Genomic DNA, 23,732 nt, shown 5'->3' with positions numbered 1-23,732 from the left:
TCGGAGGGACGTTCTAGAAGGCTGGGCAGAGGGCAGGGGTCTGCAGAGACGGGGGCGGGCAGCCTCGGAGGGGACACGGCAGAGATGACAAGTCTAAAGAGCCTGCGGAGAGGAGAGGGGGCTGAGGCGGGCTGAGGGGAGAGCGGGAAAGCCAAACCCGAGCTCCAGGAAGGTAACAGCTGTGTGCGGGGTGCACTCGAGTGTAAGGGGACCAGCAGGGGGCAGAAGGGAGGAGTGTAAGGGGAGGGGCAGGGGGCAGAAGGGAGGAGTGTAAGGGGAGGGGCAGGGGGCAGAAGGGAGGAGTGTAAGGGGAGGGGCAGGGGGCAGAAGGGAGGCGGGATGACAGGACTTGCTGACTGCCAGCCCCACTCCGGGCATCTGATGAACATCTCGGGGGGTAAAAATAAGAAGGTTCATTTTCTTCCTCCAGACTGTCCGGCTGCCTTAATGAATCAATGAGCTGATTGTGTCCAAACATGAGATAGATAAATACCCCAAAGGGAAACTCACTCCTGTGTGTATATGTGTGTGTGTGTGTGTGTATTTTATTAACAAACTGACTAAAAACTGTTGACACAAAAGACCAAGCATGACAGTCGACATACAGCAAACCCCAACACGTACTGAGTTGATTAAGACAAGAAAAACCACCCATGAGCCTCAAGCCACACCTGCCGAGTGGGAACCAGGCCTCCCCCTAAGGACGGTGGTGGGCGCCATCAGAAACCCCCCACTCTGGGGCAGATTCGAACCTCCGCCTGCCCCCGATGAGCCCAGGCAGCCACACACCTCCAGAAACCAAGTGCCGCCACACTCACGGCCGACCCTCACAGGCTTGTCCGGAGACCCCCAGGCCTGAGAATGAACCTGCCGAGAAACCCAGGTATGCGGGACCCTCGACTGAAAACTCCAGGCGTCAGAGAGTCGGGGAGGGGTGACCCCCCATCTCCCCTCCCTGCCGGTTTCCTGGCAGTCACGCCCAAGAACTGCCTCTGGGCGCCATTTAAGCGCATTAATGGCCACGATTCAGAGGCTCACAAATGAATCTCCAGAGAGCAGCGCATGCCACAGAGATGCCTCCAGACCCCAAATATTTAAAAATTTTAGGATTCCAGGAGTGGGCAGCTACTTTTACGGCCTTGTCACATCTCATAGTATTCATGGCAAGCAACAGAAAAGATTTAGCATTTGCCTAAGGGGCAGGCTGGGGTGGCGGTGGTGGGAAGATTCAAAGTCATGGAGGCGGGAAGGTGCACTGGTGGTGGGATTGGGGTTGAAATATTGAATGTGAACAAGTACTGTGAACAACTCTAAGAAAAAAAAATTTAATTAAAAAAAAAGTAATGTGGAGTTCATGAGAGAGAAGGAAGGAAGGAAGGAAGGAAGGAAGGAAGGAAGGAAGGAAGGAAGGAAGGAAGGAAGGAAGGAAGGAAGGAAGGAAGGAAGGGAAGGAGGGAGGGAGGGAGGGGGGGAAGGAAGGAAGGGAGGGAGGGAGGGAAGGAGGGAGGGAGGAAGGAAGGAAGGAAGGAAGGAAGGAAGGAAGGAAGGAAGGAAGGAAGGAAGGGAGGGAGGGAGGGAGGGAGGAAGGAAGGGAGGGAGGGAGGGAGGGAGGGAGGGAGGGAAGGAGGGAGGGAGGAAGGAAGGAGGGAGGGAAGAAACCCCCCCACTCTAAAGGATCATTCACACCTGGGTGTCCCCACCACAGCACTGTCACGTGTCCCCGGCCCATGGTACTTAAGCAGCTCACCTAAAAGTCGCTGGGACGGTCAGGGGAGAGCTAGGGCCTCTCTGATCTCCCGGGCAGCGTCTCCGTCTGCACACGCTCTGCCAGCAGACGAGGGCGGACGCCAGACTTAAGCAGAACCAGAATCAGGGAGCTTCTGGACACACGGCCCCCGCGAGGAAAGCACTGTCTTTTATTTCCAGCACGAGTGAGTAAAAACTCCAGGGAAACGTGCAGCAACAATAACAACAAAACCAGCGGCCACTCTCATTCTCCTCACCTAAGGAACGTCTGTATTTCTCCTCCTGAAAAGTCGCCAAAATGAGAGAAAAAACAAAGATCTTGCTACGGTGTGCCCGTTTAGCAAACTCAACACCACTCCCTCTGTCGGTCCATCCAGTGGGCGCCGAGAGAGCAGAGGGTAAGCCCGGCGTAGGCCCCCTGCCCCTGCATCCATGGGGCGACACCAGGCGTGGGTCAGGGCTGGCGTCCGGGGACGTGGCGATGTTACCAGGCGAAGCCTCAACAGCGCGGGGCAGAAACTGAAGCGGAGACCACCAGGACTCAGAGCGGACCCTAGTTCCTCGAATCTCAGCTTCCTTGTCTGCGAAACGCTGCCCGTGACCTCTGTCCCCGTCTCGCTCACGGAGCAGCTCAACGCAGAGACTGAGGTCACGTGGCAAGGGCTGAGGAAGCCAAATATTGAGCACACGTGAAAGCACTAGAGAGACAAAAGCCCAAACACTGACTATAGAAAAAGCCACGAACGGCCGCCGTCCTCGCTCCCGGGGACACGTCTCCTAATGCCTCTGAAACCGCCAACTTAAGCTGATAGCAGCACCGGCCTCCTTTCTGGGTCACGATGGGCTGGAGGATCTAATTCTGTATTTCAGCAGCGCCACGCACACTCACCCTGATCAAGTCTTCCCTCGGTCTCTACAGATCTTACGGCCACGGATCGTCTTTTCCTTTGATCAGGCTTATCCGGGCCCACGAAGGGGGGACCATTAAACCCAGAAACTTAAAAAAACAAACAAACAAACAAAAAAATGGGGGAAGGAAAAAAAACTGGTGGTGGATTTTGGTAAGAATGTGACAAAGGCCTGTTACCAAGGAAAGAAAGGCATTTCCTCTAACATTCTGGTGAATCTCTCTGCCGATATTCCTAACTCCGTTAAAAAGTCAAACAAGGAGCTGGAGTGATAGCACAGCAGGTAGGGCATTTGCCTTGCACGTAGCCGACCCGGTTCGATTCCCAGCATCCCATATGGTTCCCTGAGCACCGCCAGGGGTAATTCCTGAGTGCAGAGCCAGGAGTAACCCCTGTGCATCGCCGGGTGTGACACAAAAAAGAAAAAAAAAAAAGTCAAACAAGAAGTTCCCATCTACTGGTCTACCGGGTATAATGGACATCGCATCAACAACCCCCCCCCCCCATAGGCTTCCATCCCACCCCCTACACCCCTTGGATTTGGGGGCCACACCTGGTGGTTTTCAGGTCTCACTCTAGGCTCTGTGCTCAGGGATCACTCCTAGTGGACTCGGGAGACTTAGGGGGTGCCGGGGACGGAACCTGAGCTGGCTGCTTGCAAGGCCAGTGCCCCACCCACTGAACGACCTCTCCTGCTACCAGATTCTAGCAGAAACACCAACTCTACACGAGGCAGCACTCCAGCTTCCTAGCTAGGACCGAGTCCCTCATCGTCACCATCAAGCCCGGGGGCTAGAATGACGTGACCCAGGGGACGGTGGTCATTTAAAGGCGAGACAGAGGGGAAGGAGAGCGGAAACTGAAGTTAGGCGCAGAGGTTCTGTCTTGATGAGAAAATCCAGCCTGGCCCGCCGCCCTCCCAGTGTTCCTTCCCCCGCCGATGGGTTTTCCCGCTGTAGTTACAATTTCATTTCACAAGGTAAAAGGCTCTCCTGCCCCAGCATAATAGGAAAACAGAGAGCCTGTCTCCCTGCGAATTACTAAAACACAGTTTCTGATAGCCTATTCTGTCATCTCGGGGAGGCCCCCCACCCCCGCTCACTCCCGAGGTTCCTGCCCACCATGGGGCAACAGGCCAGTATAATAAGAGGGGGAGTCAGAGGGACCACTGGGTATGACAAAACGGCTATGGGCAAAAGAGGAGGCTTTACTTCTGGGTTGGGGTGGCAAGGGTTTTTTTGTTGTTGTTGTGTTGTGTTGTATATTTTTGGCTCTAGATGTTTGGTTTTTGGCCTGAGTAGAGGCTTCATACAGAAACTGAGCGTTAATCTCATTAGTCTGCAATGCGATGTGTCCGTATGGAATGAAGTTTAAAAGGAGAGAGACAATTTAAAAAAAATGTCATTTCAGGGGCCAGAGCAATAGTACAGCAGGTAGGGTGTTTGCCTTGCATGTGTCCAAACTGGGTTCGATCCCCAGCATCACACAGGGTCCCTGAGCACCACCAGGAGTAATTCCTGAGTGCAGAGCCAGGAGTAATCCCTGAGCATCGCTGGGTGTGACCCAAAAAGAAAAAAAAAGTCACTTACGGGGCTAGAGTGACAGTCCAGTAGGGAGGGTACTCACTTTGGCCATCCTGGGTTTCAATCCCCGGCACCCCATATAGTCCCCACCCGGAGTCGGCCCCAACTGCCAGGTATGGCCGGAAATAAACAAAAAAAGTCATTTCAAAAAAATGACTCCTTAAGAAAAATGAGCTACGGTACACGCACATGTTTACCTGGCTTAATGGAACAAATGTGTGGCTTTACAGAGATTTTTTTTTTTTTAATTCCTCTACCAGAACAGTGATTAGATATAGCTCAAATAAATGGAGGTCAACTCCAAAACACAGACAAAGCTTCTTTTCTCTCTCTTTTTTGAAAGACTGGCACCGAGCTACCTAAAATGAACCTGGAGGGGCTGGTGCGATAGCACAGCGGGTAGGGCGTTTGCCTTGCACGCGGCCGGCCCGGGTTCTATTCCCAGCATCCCATATGGTCCCCTGAGCACCGCCAGGAGTAATTCCTGAGTGAAGAACCAGGAGTAACCCCTGTGCATCGCCAGGTGTGACCCAAAAACCAAAAAAAATAAAAAATAAAATAAAATGAACCTGGGCTTTTAATTCTACCCACTCCTAGGACAAACTAATTAGGAGGGAGAAAATATGCTCACTCAATACCATTATTAGCAAGTGGGCACTACAGCATTTACTGGGGGAAATGTGCCGGTCAAGCTATAACCCCCCAAGCCTGCCAGAGACCTGGAACTCAGCTTAAGAACAGGATCAAGGAGCAGAGGCAATAGCACAGCGGGTAGGGCATTTGCCTTGCTCGCAGCCGACCTGGGTTCGATTCCCAGCATCCCATATGGTCCCCTGAGCACCGCCAGGAGTAATTCCTGAGTGCAGAGCCAGGAGTAACCCCTGTGCAATGCCGGGTGTGACCCAAAAAGAAAAAAAAAAAAACAGGATCAAAATGCACATGAACAAAACCCCTTTCCCAGACCCCCAGTTTCAACCTGAGCTGACTATCTGCCGGGCCTGCTGAACGGGCATACCCAAAGGGGTGGTTTGTCGGCAGCACAGGGGACGAGGGGGGTCACGATGACAAAGCAGTGAGAAAAAGCAGCAGCTTTTCTGCGTCTCTGCAGCGTGACTCTGATTCTAGAGAAGAGCCAGTAGTAAACAGCGGCTCGAGCCTCTCGGATCTCGTTAGGCCGTGATTGCAGGCGAGCACTGGAGCACGCACCAGCTCCCTCCCAGCCCAATTAGGAGCCAGCCCCTAGGAGACCCCAACCCTCTGTCCCCTGTTCCTGCTCGTTAACGCTGGGGCTCTCGGCCCCTCCTGGGGGCGCCACCTGGGGTGTTGCAGTCTGCTCTCCCCGACGCCATCCTCAGGCGGACCCGGACTGCTCAAGTTCAATTGCTCCCTGCTGGTCTCCACAAACTGCCTGCTCCTCGTTTTCCAATTCCCGCTGCAGTCCGCAGAATCTATCAGGGCGACTTGTGAGTCCCTCCCGGGCCTTCCAGACCCAGAAAGCTAAGCCGCCCGACCTTGCACAATGCTGAAGACCAGGCTCTGAAGTGAGTCCCAACTGAATTCTGAAATAAGAAAATGATTCCAGGCCAAAAATGATTCCAGACCTGCCCTTGTGTTGTTGTTGTTGTTGTTGTTGTTTTAAATAAGGACCCATCCCCTCAGCACCAATGACCCTTAACTAACAAATTTCCCCCTTCCTGCCTTTTAGCACCCTCTCCCCCCACCCCCGGCACGGAAGACCCGTTTTGTTTCTCTGGGCTCACCCCATGGTGCTAAGGATCTAACCCAGGCTAGCCGCCCAAGGCACCTTACCGGCTGTCCTGTTTGTCTGGCCACCAGTGTCTTAATGTTACGATGACACCTCATTTTTCCGAATTATGATTGGGGAGAGAGAGAAAGCCAACTCTGGACAGAACTGGATCAAGACTACTCATTGTTATTTTTCACTAAAGAATCGGGCAGGTGGGCTGTCTGGAACCACGTCCAGCAGAGCTGGGGGCTCCTCCGGCCTCTGCTCAGGAAACTATGCAGTGCTGGGGACTCGAATGGGCGCAGCCTCTGTGACCACCTGCAAGGCAAGTGCTGCACCTCCAAGCCCACTAGCTGTGACTGAAAAAATAAAATGATAAAGTCACAGACCTGATACTCCACTAAGTTTGTAGCGAGACAACCACGAGCTGCTGGCGAGGGCACCGCGGTTTCCAGCACACGAGGAATGACCACTTCCCCCGCCAAGGCGGAGCACACGAGAAGGCTCTTGAAATGTACTCGGACCTCCACATCCATCAAACGCCTACCAGACAGACAACCCCCAGCCGACCCCTGACCCCTGACCGCCCAGGCACTTCCGGATACTCCTGGGGAATCACCACACAACAATTAGAGGGATGCTGCTACCACTGTGTTCAGCACCCCAGGGAGAAGCCAGTGCACGCCCTGATCTGACAGCAGGACCTTGGCCTGGTGTCCCTGAGTGTCACTCGAGTGGAGAAAGCAGCAAATGACATTGAAAATAAGACACTTCTTAATTCGGTGCTGGGGAGAGAGGGAGAGAGGGAGGGGAAGAGAGAGACAGAGAGAGGCAGTGGAAGGGGTAATCGGCCACCATCTGGGGCTCCATCCACCCTTGATGCACATACACCTTTAGGCAGACCAAGTAAGCATGACTTAAACCAGGCCACAAAAGCGCCATCTTTTTTCAGTTTTGTTTTGGGGTTCACACCCAGCGATGCTCAGGGCTTACCCCTGGCTCTGTGCTCAGGGCTCACACCTGGTGGGGCTCAGGGGACCATATAGGATGCTGGGGATCGAACCTGGGTCGGCCACACGCAATGTAAGTGCCCTCCCCGCTGTACTCTCTCCCCAGCCCCGGTGAGAGGGATCTTAAGATCACCACCTTGCCCTGTGCCTTTGGATTTATTTTTCCGTAGGAAGGCTCCAAAGGGTTCACAGGAAGAGGTTCTACACATGTTTAGATGATTTACTTTAGAGGGGGGGAAATTGTTTTACAAAGCGTTATTTCTAAAAAGGCGGCAGCAGCTGTGGGAACGCACCTTCTCGCTCCCTCCTAATGCATTCACAGTGAGCGGGGGGCCCTCCCACCCGCCCCAGCCCTCACCCCCAGAGGTATCCTTCACGGCCCAGAATTCCACTCTGCAGCCAGGCGGTGGCTGGGCTCCAGCCTCTGGGGGGGGGGGAACGCGGCCAGAAGCGCTGACAGGCACTCCCCGGCAGCAGTGATGCAGAGCGCCAGAATAAACTGGGAAGCTGCTTCTCACGGTTGAGAGGAGGAGGCACAAGCTGTTTTCGCACATCTCCTGCCTCTTAAGGTTACAACACACCAGCCTCTGATCCAATTAAAATCCCGACAGTTTCTGTTTTTCTCGGGGAAGGACAAAGCGACGGCGACCCCGGGCGCGCGGAGGACGGGGCCGGCCATGTACGGGCCCGGCTGGATAAATGAAGAGTTAAAGGGAGATTAAAAAAATTGAAGCCGTGACTGCCATGAAATTGTTTATTCATGGTAAGGTGTTGCGGGCCGTTACCAGCTGTACAACAGTAAATTGTTAACAACCATCTCGGGAAGAAAAATTTCCATTATAGATCACAGATAAGCCAAGCGGCTGAGCGCAAGGCCGAGGGGAGGACAAGGTCCTGCCCCCGGAGGCGGGGAGGCAGAGGCGAGCCCGGAGCCCCTCCTCCTCCCGAGGCCGCTTTCAAGAGGAACCTTGCGTGGAGGACGATGACATTTCCCCTAATTGCTGCCTCTAATTAAAATTAAGTAATTAAAAATCAGATTTGGAAAAAAAAAAGAAAAGAAAAAATGCCAAGAGGGCAGGAGACGGGAGGAAGCCAGTTCAGCTCCCGAGAAACAGAGGGGAATGGCGGTACGTCAACGTTATTATATGGGGACTGGGCTTGCTGTTCTTCCCCTTTCTTCAAAGACCAGAACTTAACAACTTGGAACATCTGTGCCCTTCCTTTCCCGAGCGTGCCCGTGTCGAACAGCACTGCCTGTGTCAGTCTTCTCCCCAGCAGGAGCCAGGCGGGTGAATCAGCAAAATGTCAGCACCTTCAGGAGATGCCACTATTGTCTGGGGTTAGCAAGCGTCGGGAGGAAGGGGTGGGGGGCGGCGGGGGGGTGGCAGGGAAGAAGAAGGAGAGCCAGAGACAACACACGTGATTCATTCCTATGCAAACCTACGGGGGGATAAAGGCGACCCTCCGCCAGAGAGAACACTGGACTGGAAAATCAGGGGACTTGGCATGACCTGACCTTGACCGTCAGCTAGCCGAACATGAACCTCGGACTTGCCACCAATAAAGATGGAGGGAAAAAGAAAAAAAAAAATGCCATTTCTCAGAGTCATCTGGATTCTGAAGATGGACCAGTCTGGCAGGCGAAGGCAACGGTGAAGTCACAGCTAGCCCTCTCAGTCACTGCGACCCTCTCAGTCACAGCCACCATGAGGACCAGGCGGGACCAGGCTCACCGGAGAGTAGACAGCCGACAGTGCCGACTGGCTGACTCTGCCGGGGCCTAGCCTGGTGCCCGGGACAGAAAACCCACACAGAGCGGGCCTCCTGGGGGAAACCCTGAGCCCCCTCCTGCAGCTCACACAGACAGACGCTCACAGAGGAGGGCTCAAGTACAGTCCAGAACCTCACGGCGAACCCTGGAGAAACGCCGAGTCCATCCGGGGATGCAGAGACGGTTTCTGAACACCGTCTCACATTCCGTGACGTGTCAGAAACGGCAGGTGATCACCCTTCAAGAAGCCTCCGGTAAAATCGTTCTCTAATTCACTTCTCTAGGAATTATCGGGCAAGAGAGATCCTAGTCAGACATGCTCTGGGGAGAGAGATTACCAGAAAGATGAAAATAACATGAGGCGGCCGCACACTCTCCGCGAGTGTCACTCGAGCAGGCCCCCTGCATTCGTCTCCTGGCTCTCGGCACTCCGGATTCAGAGAGGGTGACCAGCGGAAAAGAGCTCTCTCGAATAAGCATAACCTTGGCCACAGGCACATCAAAAACCTCTCCCTCTTAGGCAGCTGCGTGTCTGACAGCAAAGACAAATCACAAAATAATCCGGGAAAGCCAGATTCCGTTTCACTTCAAAATAACATGTGCTAAGTGCTTACAACGTGTGAGAAACTTGCTGAGTGTCCACTGTGTGCTTAGCACAACTGTTTCCCGCGTCTCAGGAACTGAACGGCAAAGGCTATCTCACCTCCTACAGACGGGCCTGAGGGTCACCAAATTTCACGTGAGAAGCTGAGATGGGAGCCAAACCTGGACTGTCTACCTCTAATGCTCTGTCACTGTATCACTGTCATCCCGTTGTTCATCGATTTACTCGAGCGGGCACCAGTAACGTCTCTATTACACTCAGCCCTGAGATTTTAGCAGCCTCTTCTTACTTATCTTTCCCAACTATTGGAGGCTCTTTCAGGGTCAGGCTAATGGGACCTCTAATGCTCCTCCGACAAATATTCAATGTTGCGTATACGCTGAATACAGGGGCAACTTCCCTTCTCCAGAAATTAGGGAACACAGCTGTGTCCAAAACGGGAGCCTTCCTGTCTTCCAAGCTATTCCAATGTGCACGACGGTTCACTGCCTCCTCTGGGCTGAACCCCGTGGGGCTGTCTGTTAGGAGGATTACGTCTAGATCAACAGATCCGAGTCCTGCCAGGCCAGATTTCAATCTGTCAGGCCTTGCCTCAATTAACAGCTTCCCAAGCAAGATCCTGAAACAAAGGCGGTTCATATACCAACAGACACAGCAGGCTGGATTCTCGTGCCAATCGGAAGAACCTACAGGACAATTAAGGCTTGTCCGAGAGTTATTAATAGATGGGGGGGGGAAATAAAAAAAAAAAACACAACCCAACCCCAAACCCACCAGATTCCGAATGAGTCAAGAGCAGTGTGCGTTTCAGACGGGAAGTCATTAGAGTGGAAAGAGAAGCGGAGCCGTGACAGCCGACAGCAGAGACAGACAGGGAAGGCGGCAGACAGCACTCCCCCGCCCCGCTCGCCCGCGGGGGCCGGCTCGGAAAGGATATCTGTGTTATCATGCCCCAGCAGGCCGAGGAGGGACTGCACGGCGTTCAGCTCCACCAGGAGGTGGTACAGGTCGGGCATGGTGGCCACCACGTGCATCTCCTGGATGATGTCGTTGAGGTCCAGCTCGGATTCCATAAACCTAGGAGGGGGAAAGGAGACAGCGTCACTGGAAGGGCAAGGCTGCCGTCCTCGGCCGGGGGGGACGAGGGACGCGGAGCAGCAGCGGGGGTCCCAGGCGGAGGGACGATCTGTCAAAACGTCGACGACAGACCAACCAAGAAGTACATGCGTCCAAACATCACAGTGTCACACAATTTCCTCGGGAAATCGATTTCCTCATTACAAAAATCAATCTTGGATTCAGATCTCATTATAGGATCGCCTTCACTCGCGCAGTCAGAAGTTGCCTTTTAGAGGCACCCAAAGTATTTCGCAGCATTAAGTGATCCGCCCGCCCGCCTGCCCGCCCGTTCATCCCGGGGATTAGCTACCCCCCCCCCCACCTTGCTGTGGCAATCTACTGGGTGGCCTTGAGCACCATTATGCTCTGAAGCCAAAAGGGGCCACTCTAAGTCACCACTTCAGCACAAGGACCGAATCTGCCCCCCCTCCCCGCCCCACCTCCCGTGTCCACAGGTGGAGACTGAAACTCTCTTGATGCCCCCAAATACCTTCCCCTCCTCTGGGGAGCTGACTAAGAGGCAGGCCCCACGGGAAAGCGCATGTCTTCCCTGACAGACCACGAGGATGTGCTGAGACACGTCCATCATTTCCACAGCTGAGCTTCCCCCACACACCTCGGCCCTGCCCACAGCGCCGCCCGCCTCCTCCAGGGTCTGGCAGCAAGAAATGCCACGGCGGGGAGGTGTGTTCTGAGGGGAAACGACCCCCGTCTGTGGGCCGCAAAGGAACCGCAGCTGACAGGGGTGAGCGCAGGGCAGACGCCGGAGCCGGACGGCCTGGGCCTGGGCCGGAGGAGCTGCCCTCACGCAGCCTCCCGAGCCCCAGTGTCTTCCTCCGTGCGCAGGGTCAGGAGGACACCTATCTCGTGCGCTGGGTAAAGGTGAAATGAATACATAAAGCACGCTTTTTGGTTTTGTCTTGGTCCTTGGGGTCACCTCTGGAGGTGCTCAGGGATGACTCCTGGCAGTGCTCAGGGAACCACAGGTGGTGCCGGGGAACAAACCCTGGTGGGCTCTGCGCAAGGCAAGTGCCCTATCTGCTGTGCCGTCCTTAGCCCCTAAAGCACTTATTTCTTTCTTTTAGCACAGCGAGTAGGGCGTTTGCCTGGCATGCAGCCGACCCGGGTTCGATTTCTCCATCCCTCTCGGAGAGCCCGGCAAGCTACCAAGAGTATCCCGCCCGCACGGCAGAGCTTGGCGAGGTCCCCGTGGTGTATTCGATATGCCAAAAACAGTAACAACAAGTCTCACAATGGAGACATGACTGGTGCCCGCTTGAGCAAACCAATGAACAACGGGACAACAGTGCCGCAGTGCTACAGGAGCACTGCTATTTATTCAGCCATTGATCTAAAGCACCTTTTTAAAAAATGAAAGCCTGAGATATATACATGTGTGTACATATATATGTCTATCAGTATTCCTCTCATTTCTTCTCCTACATGCTATTATGACATGTCTATCTTACCTAGAATACATGCTTCTCAAAGGCAGGAATCATCTCTTTTGTCTCTACATTTCCACAGATGCTTTCTTAATTGAACTGAGGCCACAAAGAAAAGAAAACGTAAGCAGGGATTCTTGAAATCGTCAAGAATTCATCAATTTCCAGATGCAGAGTTGCTGGCAAAATGCCACCTGCCCAGAAATCTGGCTTCTCAGAGAACAAAAATCTAGAGCTTACAGTTCCATAAAACACACCCACTTAATTATTAAAATTTTTTGCTGGCTTTTGGGCCACCGCTGGCAGTGCTCTGGGGTCACTCCCGGCTTTGGGAGACCATACGCTGTGCCTGGGATCGAACCCGGATTCACTAGGTGCAAAAAAAAAAAGCTTTTTACCTGCCGTACTCTCTCCTGCCACTAGTTATTTTGGTTGGGGGACCACACGGAGCAGGGCTCTGGGGTCACTCCACGCAGCGTCAGGAATGGAACCCAGGCCTCCTATAGACAAAGTATATACATGACCCTACGAGCTACGTCACCTGCCCCCAAACATGCCCACTCTGAACAATACCCACTTACCACTCATTTACCCCATTACTATTTGTAATGATAACGTTGATGTAATTTTTCTAATTATACAAAACTTATTTTAAAAAACTGGTAAAGAGGGCTGGAGCAACAGTCCAGCGGGGAGGGTGCTTGCCTTGCACGTGACCGACCCGGGTTCAATCCCCGACATCCTGCCAGGAGTAGTTTCTGAGTGCAGAGCCAGGAGTAAGCCCTGAGCATCGCTGGGTGTGACCCAAAAAGAAAAAAAAAAAGGGGTGGGGGCGTAAAGAAAGACAACCCTTCTAAAACCTGACACAGCCGAGTCTACCAAGAGGCACAATGTTATCTTGAGAGGACAGAGGGCGGCTGCCACCGGGCCTGAATGAAAGAGGCGCCGAGCTGGTGCCCAAGGACAGAGACGAGGCCCTGCCGGAGCACGCAGGCTCCTCCAGCCGAAAGTCGGAGAAGATGCGGAGGTAGCTCAAGGCACGGCACACGCAAACACGCAGGCAGGAAGGAACGCCCCTTCGAGACCTCCCCGCCACAAACGGGAGCCATTTCATGGCTGCGCTGAAACCGAACACGCATTCTGAACAACACCGCTCAACTTCCAGATTAAGTTGGGAAAAGGAAGTGCACCAGGAATGGCAACTGCCGAGAGGAGGGTCCCTTGATGGTCAGTCCGAGGGGGAAAGCCAGGGGGCAGTGCTTCCTCGGGTGGCTGCAGTCGGGTTGGACTGGATTGCCCTGCTGAAAGTTTTTTGAGAACAGGAGAGTCAGGACTTAAAAGAAGCACAGACCATCGAAGCCAAGACCTGGACTCATTCATTGCTCAGCAAATGTATCTGAAAAAGCAAAATGTTCAGCAATTTGAATTGCTGGAAGAGGGAGAAAATCACAGAAAAAAACCCCTTGATGACGCAGGTATAAACACCTGCGTGGGTCAGCGGCCCACGAGGCTCACAGATAATCCAGGCGCAAGCAAAAACACGTCTATACATATGCCTGTTTAGATACTTTCACGCTATAAACATACTTTATGTGTATGTGCACACGTGTGCGTGCACAGACACAGAAACACACACACACACACAAAATTTTCCTGAGAATAAATGTAAGACTGCAGAGTTCTCAAAACTGAAAAATCTTTTTTTTTTTGATGGACTCCACAATACTAAGTTATGCAGAGTGTGTATAAAAAGCGTCACGTGTCCATCACTGAGGAGTGAGACGGGTGGGGGGCAAAGACGGGCTGTGGCAGAACTCTGAGAAAGCAGGTCTGCACCCAGTTACTAGAGGCCCCAAACTTACCTGGCCCACTGAGCACCCCCCCAAACTACTACCCAGAAGTGAACAAAAACCAGCCCCCATGTGCACCCAGGGAGGCTACGACCCTGCCCCCCCTTGCTGGGCCGTCCGGTGGGGCTCTCGACTTGACACACACTGAACCAGCCACTCAAAAACGAGACAGGAAAAGTCGCCCAAGCAGTGGCAGTTCCCTGTCACCATTTTGTGGAAGTCAGAAAGGGTAGCGAAGATTCACAGGTTGGAAAAAAAAAAAAAAGGTGGGGGAGGACACCCTGGGGTGGGGTCGGGGTAGGGGATGGTTTGAAGCAAAAAGAGAAAAAAACACCAAAGCACCAAAGTACTGCGAGATACACGTGACTTGTCAGAGTACTTCAAGACATCCCACTCTAATGGAGTCTTTACTCAGCTCACTAAAAATATTTTCCTGTTCAGGTTAACTAGAATAAAGCAATAAATAAATAAATAAATAGATAAACAAACAAACAAAAAAAACAAGAATATCCACAAGATTTGGGAGTTGGTCATCAAAATCTTTTCTTTTCCTAACCCGTTCATCTTACTAAAATGAACGAAACAGTGATTTACTTGCACACCAAATCTAAGCATACATACAGGTGGGGAAAAAGATCTTAGAACTTCCATAGAGCACCACTATAATTTAACTCTTCATCCACATGGTACGGCAGGCAGTGGTGCTTTCTCTGGGAGTGGGGGTGGGCGGCAGGGGAGGGTTTGGGGCCACACCTGGCGGTGCTAGGGGTAACTTCTGGCTCTGCACTCAGGAATTACTTCTGGTGGGCTTGAGGGGCAATATGGGGTGCCAGGTATCGAACCCCCAGGTTGGTCGCACAGGCGCTGCACCCACTGCACTCTCTCTGTGGCCCACATCCGTGCGCAGGCGTTCTCACTGTACTCAGTGTACCTGTACTCTGTAACTGTCTTGAAACCGGTACTTGTTAATGACGGACGAGTCCTAAGTGCAGAAAGGTCTCAATGAAGATTGTCTTTACAAATGACTTTGCCTCGGAGTTATAAAAGTAATTACTGATTCCTATAGGAGGCAGCAGGATTGATATTTCAGTCAAGAAGCAAAGCAACTGATTAATTTTTATGCACCTTCCGATAAAATATTACATTGATTTTTTTTTTTTAAAGAGGAAAAGTAAACAGACATCATCCATAATCTTATCTCTTTAGCGACCTAGAACTATTGATAAGATTCTGGTCCTGTAAATCGGCTTCCGGAACTGGCACCCTGCTCAGAAGTCGCCTGCCCCCCCCACCCCCCCCCCCGTTCGTAGCTCTAGATTCAATCTTTGTAGTGGCTGTTAACACAGGCTGAACAACTGCCCTTATCACAGAATCTACAGTCAGAAAAGCCAGTCTCTGACATGGCTGGCATGCTCTCCGCCCCGCCCTACCTCCGCAACGCAATCCACAATCCCACCAGGACCCCAGTGGGGCTGGCCAGCTGGAGAACCCAGCTCAGCACTACGCGCCAAGGAGAAGATCCACCCTTCACAGCAAGAGCTAGAGATCAAGCCCATCTGAAACCCTTGTCCTAACACAAACTGATGTGTCAAGGAAGAGCTATGGTATATTTTACCAATCCCTTTCTGTCAGGAACTCAGAATGTTTTTGATTTCTCCTCCCCTCCCCTTACACCAAGTATCACTGCAATGCAGGTAATTCTTAATTACTGTGTTAGGATAAACCCACAGGAAGGAAACTGCCAACTCAAAATTATCTATGGCCAGGACGTCACTCACACTTGCCTGATAAGCTGTGATGCCCTAAGTTCAGTCTCTGACATGCACTGCACTGTAGCACTGTCATCCCATTGTTCATCGATTTGCTTTTCTTGGACTGCGCAGCTGCAAACTTCACAGAACACACCCTACCCAGACTCCAAGAGTAGCACCGTAGCACTGTTGTCCCATTGCCCATTGATTTGCTCGAGCGGGCACCAGTAACGTCTCCATTGTGAGACTTGTTGTTACTGCTTTTTAGCATATCGAATAAGCCATGGGGAGCTTGCCAGGCTCTGCCATGCGGACAGGATACTCTCGTAGCTTGCCAGGCTCTCCGAGAGGGGCAGAGGAATCGAACGCAGGTCGGCCACGTGCAAGGCAAATGCCCTACTCACTGTGCTATCGCTCCAGTCCTGACACAGCCAAGAAAAATAAATTAGTAAACCAAGGAGTATGGATAACTATGAGATCTTGATATCCTGCCAGAAAGTACCAACAGTGTGAAAAATATAATCTATTTCCCTTCACTTCTTCTTCAAAAGCAGTATTATCTATTTTTTACCTCCTATAATTTGAGATGGGAAATAGAACTATTTTGTTTCATGTTTCTGATACGAAGAATGCTACAATTTTGTTAATATTTACTAGTTGCTTGAATTTCCCACTGGCCATTTTAAAATCAGGACGTACATCTTATTTGCTTATTTATAAGAAATCTATATATTAAGGAAATTAATCTCTGTGCTGCCAAGGAAAGAACCAAAAAAATATTTTCCACTTAATTTATACAATATGCTTTTTTATTTGGGGGGAGGCAGCTTTTGGGTCACACCCGGGATACTGAGGGATTACTCCTGGCTCTACACTCAGCAACTACTCCTGGTGAGCTTGGGGGACCATATGGGATGCTGGGGATCAAACCTAGGTTGGCCACAAGGCAAATGGCCTCCATGCTGTACTACTCCTCCAGCCCCTCGTTATTCTTCTTTTTCAAAATGTGTCTACAAGCACCTGATTATTATTACAAGTAAATATCTAAATCATTTGATCAAGATCCCTTCCACCTCCTACCACTTTTATTTTGAGGGCTGGAAATCTTATATTTTTTTAAGGTCAAGATTTTAGTTACTTGTTTTATTGCTTTTGGGGGGGTGTTATAGCTGGTGATGCTCAGGGGTTATTCCTGGCTCTGCACTCAGGAATTCCTGGCGTTGCTCAGGGGACCATATGCGATGCAAGGCAAATGCCCTCCCCACTGTACTATCACTCTAGCCCCTCATACACATTTTTTAAAGAATTCGTCCATCATTTTAACAAATAGATTACAGTTGGAGGTGAAGCAGAAATCACTAGTTTCCGATTAACCAAAGCATAGAAGCCAAATTAAAATCATCACTGAAGGGCCAGTGCAGACTTACTCCTAGCCGTGTGCTTAGGGATTTCGCCTGGTGGGCTGAGGGAACAACCCCTGTGTCCTAACCCTTGTGCCATCTCTCTGACACCGAAACTCAGATATTCCAAGGGGCAGCAGACAGTCATAATCTCTGAACTTAAGAGGCTCAGCATAACTCTAAGTTTCATTTGTCTCATATAGTGCTTCTAAAAAGTCTGATATCTGAACAGTAATTTGACAAAAAAGAATGTTTTAAGGAAGTGACCGCTTTATTGCCTTTTTTGGTGGCGTGGGGGACAGGGGGCATACCCAACCATATCCAGTGTCTATTCACAGCTCTGTGCTCAGGGATCACTCCTGGTGGTACTCAGGGGACGATATGTGGTACCTGGGACCAAACCAGGTCAGCTGCATTCAAGGCAGGTGCCCTGAACCCCTGTATTACCTTTCCGGCCCAAACAAAAAAATAATGAATATGAGAAAATGATTTGGGGCTAGCCAGAGTAACAGAAAAGTGGGCAGGGCACTTGGCTTGCATACAACTGAACTCGGCACCCCACATGGTCCCCCAAGCACCTCCAGGAGTGACTCTTGATCAGAGAGCCAGGAACAAGCTCCGAGCACAGCTGGGTGACACACACACACACACACACACACACACACACACACACACACACACACACACACACACACACACACACACACACACACACACACACACACACACACACACACACACACACACCCAAAAACAAAAAGAAAGAAAGAAAAGAAAAAGGAAATTATTTGGCTTTTTTGCTGATAATCAATGAGTGTCAGCCTGAAGAGAAACTTCTGATAGTATCATGCATGGCTCTCTAGTCTGAAGTCTGTCTCGATCAACTATTTTATTTTATTCCTAATTTTAAATCAACCCCTCAAGTAACAACACAAAGCTTACAAGAGGCGGTGAACACGGCCACTGACAGAAGCAATTCGGAAGGTCCCTGACAGGTCACGGAGATACGTCAAATCTAACAGAAAGACAATTATCTGGCGCGCAAAGAGCGCTGCGGCGAGGGGAGAAGTCAAATACGAATGCGGGGGGCGGGAGAGACAGAGTGTGGACTTGCCCGTCGCCGGCACCCGCCATACAAATCAGACCGTGAAATAGTTCTGCTGGGCGCCAGCCTACTTGTCATTCATCGCTGGGCGCCCGGCCCTGATCCACTGCAGACACGCGGCAGATGGGCCAGAGGAAAGCGGCGGCCACAAAATGCTGCTGGGATTTTAGGGCGCTTAAAAGAGATAATATAGAGCCATGACGCTGATGAGATGACACCAAAGGTGGGGGACATCTGGTCGGGGAGCCACTCTCCAAGACGGACCGGGGGGCCGGGCTGAGCCTCTGCTGGGTGAATTGACTCAAGTTCTTTTCTTTCCTCTTTCTTTCTTTCAGTTTTGTTTTATGAGCCAAACCCGCAGTGCTCAGGGCTTACTTCTGGCGGGGCTCGGGGTTGATGCTGGGGATTGAGCCTAGGTCCGCTGTGTGCAAGGCCAGAGCCTTCGCCGCTGTACTATCGCTCCAGCCCGTAAGTCCCTTTCTGTTCAGAGTAGAAGACCAAGAATCAGAGCTGCCAAATGACGAAAAGGGGGTTTTGTTGGTTGGTTTGTTTTGATAATTAGATCCTGTCACTGGGTAACACAGTGAAGAAAAAAAAAATTAAGAATTAGTAGTGAGAATAGACTATACTTTTTTCAATACCTGAAATTCTCCCAAATATGTAGTTTTAAACTGTTTTTAGGGGACATAGTAATAATACTACAGCAAGTAGGGCGCTTGCCTTGCACGTGACTGACCTGGATTCGATCCCCAGCATCCCAAATGGTCCCCAAGCACCACCAGGAGTGATCCCTGAGTGCAGAGCCACGAGTAACCCTTGAGCATTGCCAGGCATTTTAAGTCTAGAAATTCTGAAAACTATCAAAATGTAAAAGCAGTGAGAAAGTTATCTCTGAGATGGGAATCATCAGAAAAATACCACTGGATTGGGGACCAAAGAGATAGGACAGGAGTTAAAGTATCTGACTTGTTGTCAGCAGACCCTAGTTAGATCCCCGGCACCACTTATGGTTTCCTGAAGTTCTGCAGGAGTGATCCCTGAGCACAAAGCCAGGATCCACCCCAGACCAACCAGATGTAGCTCAAACTCCCGCTCTACCCCCTGCTGTGCCCAAACAAGCCACCGTAACACTCAAGTGTCACATGAGTAATGACAATACACTCAGAAATGCCTGAACTTGGGGATGGGACTGACCAGGGTTATACTCACACTACCTACAGGTGTGTGCTCCTGAGCACTGCACCAACATGCATGTACTGGGTCCATGCTCGGTGCCAGCCGCTGTGCCACAGTCAGGTTATAACCAAGAGACGCGCAAAGAATTCCCATTGCTGTTCTCTTGGAGCTTCTACCCAGCTTCTAAAATACAGTAAATTTTAAAGAGTCTCTGGTGTTCTTCAGGGAATACCACTGGAACACGGGGCAAAGGGCCTTCAAAAGCCAGTGAAGGAGGCGAATAATAGTAAACTAACCAATCTCAAAAAAAAAACCCAACTGAATTTCACTGTCCTCCTAGCCGAATTTGCGTGTACTGAAAAGGGCAGTAAGCAGAAAGTGCCTACTAGAGTGGGCACACAGTAGGTGCTGGAGAACCTAGGTCCTCTCCAGTTTGCTAGGCTACCAGAGGACATTTTCTTTTTTTTCGCTGACACAGGACAAGTCTATTTGCCTCGGGCACATGCTCCCAGTATTTGTGGAGGGCTGTGGAGGGCACGGACGTACCTTAAGTAACAGATGACTCACAGCTGGGGAAAAAGATCAAGTTTGAGGTCAATGGGAAAGCAACAGAGCAACATATTAAAACAGTAACCCGGGCTGGGCGGGGGTCAGGCGTTCCATCTGGTACGACAGAAAGTTCTGCCTGCCTGCCCGCCTGCATTTGCTTCAGACCAGCAGGATATTCTCCTTCAGCCACAAAACAGAGGATTAGGAAAGGACTAGCAGCGGTCAGAATAGCTAGAGAGGCAACCAAACCGAAGGAGGCCTGCCGCCACAAGGCCAGCTGTCACCACGCGGGCGTCCCGAGCCTGGCAAGGGTCTATCAGATCAAATCTGGGGTCTTTTTAATTTGTCTTTTGGTTTGTTTTGGCTTTTTGGGTCACACCCGGCAATACTCAGGGGGTTACTCCTGGCTCTGCACTCAGGAATTCCTCCTGGCAGTGCTTGGGGGACCATCAAGGATGCTGGGGATCGAACACGATCAACCGCCCTACCCGTGTACTATTGCTCCAGCCCGTTTTTTTTTTTTAATTACAAAACATTCATCCCCCTCCCCCGTATTCTTTCACAAATATATAGTGGTGTTTTCCAGAGTTCTACACACCATACAGTAATATCGCTGCCCTGACAGCTAATGAAATATGTGCTCATGTATTCCTGTGCTTTCCAGAATTTTCTAAGATCTCTTGGGATACTCAATACTTTTCTAAGCACCTTGGGGGTACTCCATAATTTAAGAGTGTCGAGGGGTCCTAAGACTAAATTTAAGCACCACTGAAATGATTCTGTCCCTGCAAAAATCGGGGGCAGGGGGGCGGGGGGAGCAGGGGGTAGGGGGGGTAGGGAATCTTTAAAGAGACTAGCAGGGAAGAACAACCACTCCGTCGGGGAGAAAGATCACGGGGTGCCAAGTACAGGCTACAGAAGGAGAATTGCCAATCGAATCTAAAATGCAGCCAAACGCAGAGAGGCATTTTGGGGTATGCAATCAAAATGACAATTGCGTATATGGGAAAATAAATTTGAGTGTTTCTGATATCAACCGGAAAGTTTCATTCAAATGTGCTCTGGCAATTTTCATCTTAATTGCACCTCGCTGGTCTATGAGAACTATAAAAGACACTGCGCCACTAAGAATTCAAGAACTCAAGGTTAAAACACAAGGTAGTTTCCGAACTGCTTTTAGACATGGGGAAAAAATTTTCTTCATGCATAATTTCAGTTTTCAAATGTTCAGACATTTTGAAATCCGTCTGGCTCAATTTTGCAAGCAGAAAACACTGGCTTATTCTAAATAAAATAATACCTTCTGAAGATCCGTTTGTGAATTAAAATATAATAGTGCCATGTTTCCCAAAGTGGGCAACTGTCCCAGTTGGAGGCAGAAGGGGTAGGGGTGGGGCAGGGGGTAGACACTGGGGAGGCTCTACAGGAAAGATTTAGGGAGCAGAAGCTGCCTCAGAACCCCGGGGGGCTGCTCCCGGCTTGTCTGCCCAACTAAGAAAGGATTTACAGGGACAAGTTGAAAGATTTTTTTTTTTGCTTTTTGGGTCACACCCGGCGATGCACAGGGGTTACTCCTTGCTCTGCACTCAGGAATTACTCCTGGCGGTGCTCGGGGGACCATATGGGATGCTGGGATTCGAATCCGGGTTGGCCACATGCAAGGCAAATGTCCTCCCCACTGTGTTATCACTCCAGCCCCGAGATTTTTTTTTTTTTTTTTTTAAGAGAGCATCGGGGTTTGAATGAGTTTGGGAATCTCTGCACTGGAATATATCTGAGATGGAGATGTTGACCAAAACCTGCATAAACTCATTGCTGTGAATTGATTGAAATCTAACTATCAACTGGGCAAACACAATTCTAGCACTGCAATAAGTAAATGGCATTTCTTAAAAGCCCAGTGTTACCAACCTATGGCTTAGCTGCCCATAAATGCATCCAAAGGTTCCAAGCAATGGGAATATAATAAAGATGGCAGTGACAAAGATAGCAATAAAATAAATAAAGATGCCATCAACCATCTCAGCTCTCCCGTGTTTGCTGAGCACACAAGTACGGGTCCTCGGCCGGGCAGTCAGGGTGGTGGGTAACTCGGAGACAAGCAAGACGCATTCCCGACTCGGAATGGGAATGCAGACCCGACTGCAGGAAGATCATCTGGTAAAGAGTTAACAACACTGGTGTGGCTTGGTAGTAGAACATGAGACTTCCCTGTGTGAGGCCCCAAGTTCAAGTCCCAGCACCGCCCCCCAAAGAAAATAAAAATAAAAAACAATATAACAATAGGCTGGAGTGATAGCGTAGCAGGTAGGACATTCGCCTTGCACACGGCTGATCCACCCCTCTCGGAGAGCCCGGCAAGCTACCGAGAGTTCTTGCCTTCATGGCAGAGCCTGGCAAGCTACCCGTGGCATACTCAATATGCCAAAAACAGTAACAACAAGTCTCACAATGGAGATGTTACTGGTGCCCAATTGATGAGCAACAGGAAGTAGTAGTAGCAGTAGTAGTAGTAGTAGTAGTAGTAGATAACAATAGGAAAAAAAACGGTTAAAACTGATCACATTGGCCGAGGGCAAGAACACAAGCAAAGAGGACAACTAATGGGAGTTTTAAAATAAATAAATCAAAAGAATTAAGTGTGGAACGGCAGTAGCTACAAAGCTTAAAATGTGCAGACGCAGGCACCGGAGCAATAGTACAATGGGTAGGGCACTTGCCTTGCACACAGACATCCCGGGTTCAATCCCCAGCACCCGATATGGTCCCCTGAGCACCGCCAGGAGTAATTCCCGAGTGCAGAGTCAGGAGTAACCCCTGAGCATCACTGGGTGTGGCCCCAAAACAAATAAATAAAATGTGTAGGCCCTTCAATTTGTTTTTTATATATACAGATTATATATAATAAATAACAACAGTTGGGTATTTATCTTAAAGAAGTGCATGTACACAAAGGTACATGGCAAGTCAATGCGACTTTGTCCATAAAAGCCTGTATTTTAAGTAACAAAACTTCTGAAAATAAGAAGTGAATCTCAGTACCGCAAAAGAAAAATAAATATTATGCACCTATCATAACACATAAGATAAATATGCAGGTCCCAGGGGCCAAAGTGATAGTGCAGTGCATAGGGCATTTGCCTTACATGCGGCAGACCCAGGTTCGATACTGGGCATCCCATATGGTCCCCCAAGCAATGCCAGGAGTAATTCCTGAGGGTAGAGCCAGGAGTAACCCCTAAGCATCGCTTGGTGTGACCCAAAAAGGTAAAAATAAATAAATAAAAAGCAGGTCCTGATGTAAAAGTGATCAAAGTCAAAATTAAGGTACAGAACAGGTCTGTATGGTGGAAAAATAGACATATTTATATAAAATTAAGCATACAGAAAGATCCAGAAGGACATGCACAGGAGAGCCCATGGACTCTCTCTAGGGAAATGAGGGAAAGGTGAGTGCAGTTAAGGACTTTCTGTCCTTCACTCTACTTAGGCATAGATACATAAATTTAAACTTCTTTTTAACTTGAACCACACCACATATAATCTGCTCCTTAATATATATTTTTTTGGGGGGGCAACATAACAAGAGATTGATCACCCCCCATACATATACCCCATACATATATATGTGTGTGTGTATATATATATATGTATGTGTATATATATGTATATATATGTATGTATATATATGTGTATATATATGTATATATATACACACACACACAGTTTTACATGCAACATATAATAATCACTACATCTGTCATCTGGACCATCAAGCGCATCCACATTAGGAAAAATGCTACTATCTGGTGTTGGTCAGAAGCAAACGTGGCAGCAGCCTGAATCAGCTGAGGTGCCTGGTCTCCCCTCCCCACCCTACTCCCCTTCTCTCCTCTTCCCCACCCCTCTCTCCGCCACACCCCTCTCTCCCTCATACCCCTCTCCCCCACACCCCCTCTCCCTCACAG

General features: G+C 50.2%; 1 protein-coding gene across 1 annotated transcript in view; it reads right to left on the bottom strand.

The window, feature by feature from the left end:
- The window catches only part of CTNNBL1 (catenin beta like 1), a 185,939-nt gene that overhangs the window by 111,993 nt on the left and 50,214 nt on the right, over positions 1–23,732 (bottom strand). The window contains exon 4 of the mRNA XM_004612494.3: positions 10,307–10,446. Within this exon, the coding sequence (XP_004612551.1) occupies positions 10,307–10,446 (140 nt within the window). The remainder of the gene's footprint in view (positions 1–10,306; positions 10,447–23,732) is intronic.

The sequence above is a fragment of the Sorex araneus genome, chromosome 5 (assembly GCF_027595985.1).
Source record: "Sorex araneus isolate mSorAra2 chromosome 5, mSorAra2.pri, whole genome shotgun sequence".
Taxonomy (NCBI): Eukaryota; Metazoa; Chordata; class Mammalia; order Eulipotyphla; family Soricidae; genus Sorex; species Sorex araneus.
The sequence above is the reverse complement of the archived record's forward strand: the minus strand, read 5'-3'. Positions and strand labels throughout refer to the sequence as shown.